The 6,920-nt window shown below is 40.9% G+C and overlaps 1 protein-coding gene across 1 annotated transcript; it reads right to left on the reverse strand.

The window, feature by feature from the left end:
• Positions 1-415: 415 nt before the first annotated feature.
• LOC120714726 (dnaJ homolog subfamily A member 3, mitochondrial-like) lies at positions 416-6,269 on the reverse strand. Its single transcript, XM_040001112.1, has 12 exons — positions 6,026-6,269; positions 4,662-4,798; positions 4,468-4,551; positions 4,134-4,343; positions 3,842-3,994; positions 3,611-3,758; positions 3,395-3,459; positions 3,175-3,303; positions 2,368-2,483; positions 1,977-2,071; positions 1,714-1,852; positions 416-1,596 (listed from the first exon to the last, which is right to left on the reverse strand). The coding sequence occupies exons 1-11, from the start codon at positions 6,228-6,230 to the stop codon at positions 1,728-1,730; spliced, it is 1,467 nt and encodes a 488-aa protein (XP_039857046.1). The 5' UTR covers positions 6,231-6,269; the 3' UTR covers positions 416-1,596; positions 1,714-1,727.
• Positions 6,270-6,920: the final 651 nt, after the last annotated feature.

The raw sequence follows: 6,920 nt of genomic DNA on the forward strand, positions 1-6,920 counted from the left end.
GGATATTTACCCGCACAAAAGTATGCTATCACATGGATGCATGCAGAACACACTCACCAGCTTGTCCTGCATGTATCTGTGACTTCATATTATATCATACATTTAACTGGCACCACCACCACCACCAGTCCTGTTTGTGAGGACTGACCACTGAGACCGAAAACAGCTGGAAAGCCCCTGTCTGAAGCCAACGTCCCTGATGACCCTCACAAAAGCTTCTGTTCAGACACTGCCCGTGGTTATGAAGTGGGTGGCTGAACACATCAAACAAAGCTGAGCGCGCCTGTGTCAAAGCAGACCTTTCAGCGTTGCTGTGAGAGCATTTCTTCATTTACTTACCCATTGCCGCTGCCATCTGCTGCTGTTTCAGGGTATTACAATCTCAACATTTAAATTTCAAAAAGAAAGAAAAACATTTTCCAACATTGAATCTTTATTTAAATTAGTGTTGTTGCCACGCACAGGCACAATTGACCAGGACGAGAGCATAACTTAATTAGGCCTTTGGTTAGGCCTGGTTCACATTTGTTTCTTGCTAAACATCTGAAAAATATTCTTAGAATTTTGATTCAAGAATATTTAATATCTTGTCAATGTGACAGCATGAAAATACAAAATGAACAAACCCCCCAAAAAACTTTTACATTAAATGAGACAAAAATAGGGATTAAATTCTGAGACAATACAAATAAAACACATGATTATATTTTTTAAGTATCACCAAATTGTAAAAGTTAACCTATTTTTATTTAATAGAACAAATCAGAAATGAAAAGTTAAGTTGCAGGAAGATCTCTTTAACAGGTCAATGTATATCAATTTAAACCTGTTCTCAGATTATATCAGTGTATGGAAATTATATGGAAATGTAGTGGAAAGTCTGGGTGTAACACTGATTGAAGTGAATGTTTTTACCTTAGCCAATCTTGCAATCATCTGCTGATCACTGGCTTACTGCAGTTGCAATAGCTGCATTTCCTTTTATTACACTGCCTAAAATTTCAATGTAACTAGAGTCAAACTTCAGACTTTGCTTTACCAAGAATTTACAGCCATGCTTCATTTTTAAGGACATTGGAAGTTGATGGGAACCTTTTAGCTGTGATATAGCATCACGTAGGTCATGACATAATTCCAATGTGAAAAATCCATGTCAATCTTTATCCAGTTGAAATCCTTTTAACATGTTTTTACTTGTAACACATTTACATTCAAAGGTTGTCTGGTTGTCTTACACAATTTGACAGAACTACTGTCTGTGGAGCGCTGCCTCATCGAGTAGCTTCAAAGACAATAAGGAGGTAACAGAAAAATAAGCAAAAATCACTTTCTGGTTTATTTGTGAGCACATCAAGAAATTTTCCACCGAGCACCTGTCTGTGCTTGTGGTTACATTTCCTCATGTGGGTGGCCCTGACTCGTTCTACAACTCCAAGTTCAACAATGTGTGACTGTGTCGACACAAATGCCACTGTGCTTCTCTCTTCCTTCTACTCCTGGCCGGATTTTTAAAGCAAGAGGAGACGGCGTGGAGGACCGGTGTGTAGATTCTTTCATCTTCCTTTACACTATTGTTTTGCTTGCTTCTTTTTTTACCTGAAAATTTAAAAAAAGTGGTTACCACACTGCAGATTAAGACTGGTTAATAAATATCTGTTGTGTTCAACATTTAGCTCTCTATCAGGGATGGTAGGAGATACTTAAAGCTCCAACCTGCAGTCTCAGTGTCAGCTAAACATTTTCTTTAGTTTGGAGAAGAAGCCTCCTTCCTCCTCTTTCTCCTTCTGCTTGTCCTGTCCCTCCTCTGAGGCGGTTGACTTTGTGCTGGTGGCTGAAGTGCTGCTGCCCCCTCCTGGACAAAAACATGCACTTCATCAGGTGAGTGCAGAAGGGCTGGACTACCTATCTCTATGGATGTGCGCATTATTATGAAATCATGCTTTGACTCTATGATGGAGCTGAGCTTTAGTTCTGACCTCCTGAAGGACTGACGCCGCTGACAGTCCCCTGAACCTCAGTCTCTTCCTCTGCATAACTCAGCAGAAGAGAGCGCTGCCTCCGAGTCAACTTCCTGCAGGAAAGTGAAGAGAATCATGTGATTATTACCAATTTATCTCAGAAAATTAACAAAAAAATGCATCTTATAAGATGTAACAACAAAACATGCATAAATAAAAATATACATAAATCTCTTATAGCCCCTTTATACAAATTTATTGATACTGCATTATTTAAAAGTTTTGTGGGTCTAAATAAAGTTACACTTTTTTAAAAATTCACATTATCATGTTTCTGTAATAACAATTAAATAATAAATAAAAATTCTGCCAAAAAATGTCTGGTTGTAGGACAATCAGACTAACTTACTTGGGCACTTTGATCTTAATGTGAACATAATGATCTCCGTAGCTGTAGCTGTTTATCCTCCGAATGCCTTTCCCCTGCAGCCTGATGATCTGATCAGCCTGACAGCCGGCAGGAATCTGAAAACACGACCAACACATTTTGAAATAGAGGTTTCCTCCAGTGAAACTCCCTGTGAGGCATCTGAGAGAGGCAGCTAGAAATACTACAGGCACCGCTCTTAATTAAAACTTTACACTCTTTAATAATTTGCAGAAATAAAAAGAAAAAAAAAAAACAACACAATAGACAAACTATAAATATCAAACACTTGCGCATTGAGGTTACCTAAAAACACATTTTATTAGCTTAAGCAGAGATTCTCAAAGTCAAGAGTGCTGTGCCCCCCTTAAAGACCAGAAAGCCCCATGGGGCTCACCCAATCTGAAATCTTCACTCTAATCAAACAGAAGAGAAATTTTCTTGAGCTTTTCCATGAAATCTTTATTCAAAAACATTAAAATTTGCAGGCTGTTGACTGTAACCTGCTAAAGCTACACAATCATATGCTAAGTGTTTAGGCCAACGTGTAACAAGTGGGACACAAACCTCAATACAAGAGCAGTAAATTTAGAGTATTATCACACACCTCCTATTACTCACTTTGTTTACAAACAAGTAAAATTCTACACATATGTAACCGTACATGTGTGCAAAGAATTTCAAACTGAGTTTCTGTTATTCCTGTGGCCCAACTGCAGTATCATGGTGACCCACTAGGATAATTGAAAATGACTGGCCTTCTGAATATTACTGTCGACACACACTCACCACAATACTGATGGTTTCATAGAGGCCCTGTGTGGTGGCTGTGCCTCCCAGGATGGCCTGCGCTATTGAGATGAAGGCATCAGAGTGGATGTCTACTCCATTACGTCTGAACACCGGGCTCCTCTGAACCTGCACAGATCAAACACGACGCATCAAAACTCTGCACTGCTCTCTCACAAGTAAAATAAGGAGTACGTGAATTTGAGAGACCAAAACTTACTCTGAATGTAATGAGGATTTCTTTAGTTCCTACTGACATTCGTACCGTCTGACCATTGTCCACTCCTGGAATATATGCAGTCGTCTATTTTAAAACCGACTATTAAACGCAAACTTTTGAGGTTATTCGTTTTAAGCAGCAGTAGCTACAAACACTAGAGGTAAACTCTCGCATTAAAAACATTGATGGATTTGAGAACCCAGGATGGAAACCTACCGGCAGGTACGGGCACAGTGACCGTCTGCCTCTTCTTAGTCTGGCCTGAACCTCTGCACAGGGCGCAGGGCGTGTTTATGATGGATCCTTTCCCACCACAGCGCCGGCATGTTGAGCGCATCATGAAGGGTCCTGTGCTGATCGACTCCTGCAAGGGGCGACACAGACAAGCTGACGAGTGCAGCCAGGTGCTGAGAGGAGCCTGCTGCCGAGCATCGGTCGGAAACTCACCATCCCTGTGCCATTGCAGTAGTGACAGTGAGACACCTTTGTCCCCGGCTCGTTGCCCCTCCCGTCACACCTCTGGCACGTGTCGTCAATGTTCACATTCAGCTCCTTATTCACGCCCTTTGCCGCCTCCGAAAACGTAAGCTCCATCACAAACTAGGAAAAGACGGGAACATTTAAAAACCAGTGTTCAATTCTCACATCTGTATGTTAAACTGAATCTTAACTAAACACATCAAATTAACATCACATATCTAAAAAGGTCGATGCTATGGTGTTGTCAGCGACCTCTTACTTCTGGCCTTTCTTCAAACATGCTGTTGATGTTTCCGAAGCCCATGCCTCCTGTAAACTCTCCAAAGATCTTCCTGAAGAGCTCCTCGGGATCTATAGTGGCGCCCCCAGCCCTGTAGTACTGCTGCTGGCCAGCACTGGCACGGTTCGGGTCAAAGCCCGACGCGCCGTACGTGTCATACTGCTTCCTCTTCAGCTCGTCACTCAGCACCTGCACACAGAAGCAAGAGAGCAGATAAATATCAGGCTAAATGTGCTTCTGGAATGAACTTACGTTGGATGTTTGTATTTATATAACTGTTTTGCTTTGAGGTTTTTTTTGTTTTTTTTTTTACCTCATATGCTTCAGCTAGCTTTGCAAACTTCTCTTTGGCCTCTGGGTCATTTGGGTTGGTGTCTGGGTGGTACTTCTTTGCCAGCTGGACAAATGAAAAGGAAAAGCTTGCATTCAAGGCAAAAGAAAACTGCATGTTTTACTCATTTTATTGGAATGACACATAAGAAGTCTAACAAGAGCATGTTAAGAGACCTGGTAGTAAGCCTTCTTGATCTCCTTCTGTGAGGCAGTGCGGGAGACGCCCAGGACTTCATACAAGTCCTGCTTGTTTGCTAGTCTGCTGCTGGAGTGGAAAGAGCAGCAGCAAATCCCATGGGGACATCTCACCCCTGCAGAGGAAGAGGATAACATGGTGACATTAGAGGTGCAGATTTGTTTTTACAAATATCTCTGAGGGGTTTTCTAAATGTGTGTGAACCACTATGTGTGTGTGTGTGTGTGTGTGTGTGTGTGTGTGTGTGTGTGTGTGTGTGTGTAATCAGACTTTAAAACTGAACATAAACGCAGTAATTTGTTTTTTTTAATTTTAGGTTTACATCCAAGAGGAGAACTAATACAGTGTATAACTGTATAGTTTATTTTGCTAAAGCTAAAATTAATACTTCTAATTGACTATTTTTTGTACATGTAGTCCTAAGTTATTAAGTTGCTAAGTAATTATTTAATTATTGAAACTTTTGACCATTAATTTCCTTTGACTGAGTATATCTGGTAGTCACTGCAGCTATCATTATATATTTGTTTGTCAAATTAGATACAGCCTTCTTGACTTACTGACCACTTTGTAGGAACATCTGTTTATTCATGAAATGTGTGAAGTGTAAAACTGTTCAAATACAGGTCATCAGTTAATGTCCAGATTAAAGAACGTAGACAAGATATTAAGTTAAATGAGAAGAATATCTGCAAGTGTTGCTGCTAAGCATGCGCATCCGACCATCTTCTAACAGGAGCAACCAGCATGACAGTATACCACGTGACAAAGCAAAGACTTTGTCTAACAACACGGTGAGATCAGTGGTCAGCAGATCTGGAACCAGCTCAGAGATGTCATTAAACACAGGATCTGCAGCCTGAAGGTGCTGCTGATAAATACACAGACAATATCCTGCCATTATGTCAACACAGAGGAATCCCTAAGAGAGAAGTTCAAACTTTTGTCGAGTTCATCCAATGATAAAGTGAAGTTGCTACCTGGTATTAGTAACGTTGTCCTGTCTAGTCCTGGTGAAGCACATTTAAAAATGAACAGTCACCATTTATTCTAAACACGGGGATGGAGAACTAAGTGATGCTGCCATACAGGCGGTCTGATCCGTAGGAAGGTGTGTATGGGTGCAGAGTGTCACTGGTGCATTCACACTGCACTGACTGCTACTGGTTCTCACGGGAAGGCTAACGAACTGTGGAGAACTACGGCAGCATTTCAATGTCGCTCACTCTCTCAGCATCATAAAGCTCTGTTAACTGGACCTTCAGACAGGCTGCTGGATATCGCATTCAGAATACGTGCTGATATAAAACAGGTTTTGCGACACTTAGCTAACTTATCCCACCTGTCAGTTCTCTCAATGTCACGGCATTTCCGCGTGTCCAAGAGCTCAGGCTAACCGCTGTCCCTGCGCGGTGTGTCTGTGATATGGTCGCTGGACAAACTCCTCCATTCCCGGATGAAATAATGAGAAAACGGCCGCTACGATATCCAGAAGAAACTGATGCTGTTAACCAGCGTGTAGTCAGCCGGGCAGCGGAGGACGCCATTTTCGCGTCACTACCGGCTTCTTCTTCTTTTCTGGTGTTTAACGGCAGCTCACATCCATCTGTGTTGTATTACTGCCTCCTTCACGTCCTTCATGCGGCCAGTCCTGGTAGAATTTCCAAGAAGTCACATTCTGGAGAAAAGTCCTGTGCAAAAAAGCGATCGTCTGCCAAAAAAAGCAGTCTCCTATGTTTCTGAGTATTTTTATTGTGTAATGACTTTGCTTATATTGGCGAATAGAGTGCAGTGAAGATGATTTATAGGTTAGATATATATTAAATAAAGAATATACCTGTTTTTGTAAGTCTGCATTTTTGTACCTACATGATAATGAATCATTTTTTTCGGCCACTTAAAATATCTTTATAGAACGGTGATGTTTTTGATGGTGTCTTGGCCATATCTCTTAAAAAATACTTTTTTATTGTCAATGAGACTTTTTAGCTGGATAAATAAAGGACAGGGATGTTGTCTGTGGCTCAAGATGACTTGCTGTCATTTGTGAACGAAATTTTCATCATTTTTAGCCAGATAGTCACTAAAAGAAGCTAAATATCATTTGTCTCTCTTGTACTGAAGTTTCAAATGTCCCTTATTCAATTATATCATTTATAGCATTTTTACCCGGGGTTAAAATAATCCACACTGAATACAGGTATCTGTAAGTTGTGGTGACAGTACTTCCTCTTCTA

This window comes from Simochromis diagramma, unplaced genomic scaffold (assembly GCF_900408965.1).
Source record: "Simochromis diagramma unplaced genomic scaffold, fSimDia1.1 OVJJ01000798.1, whole genome shotgun sequence".
NCBI classification, from domain to species: domain Eukaryota; kingdom Metazoa; phylum Chordata; class Actinopteri; order Cichliformes; family Cichlidae; genus Simochromis; species Simochromis diagramma.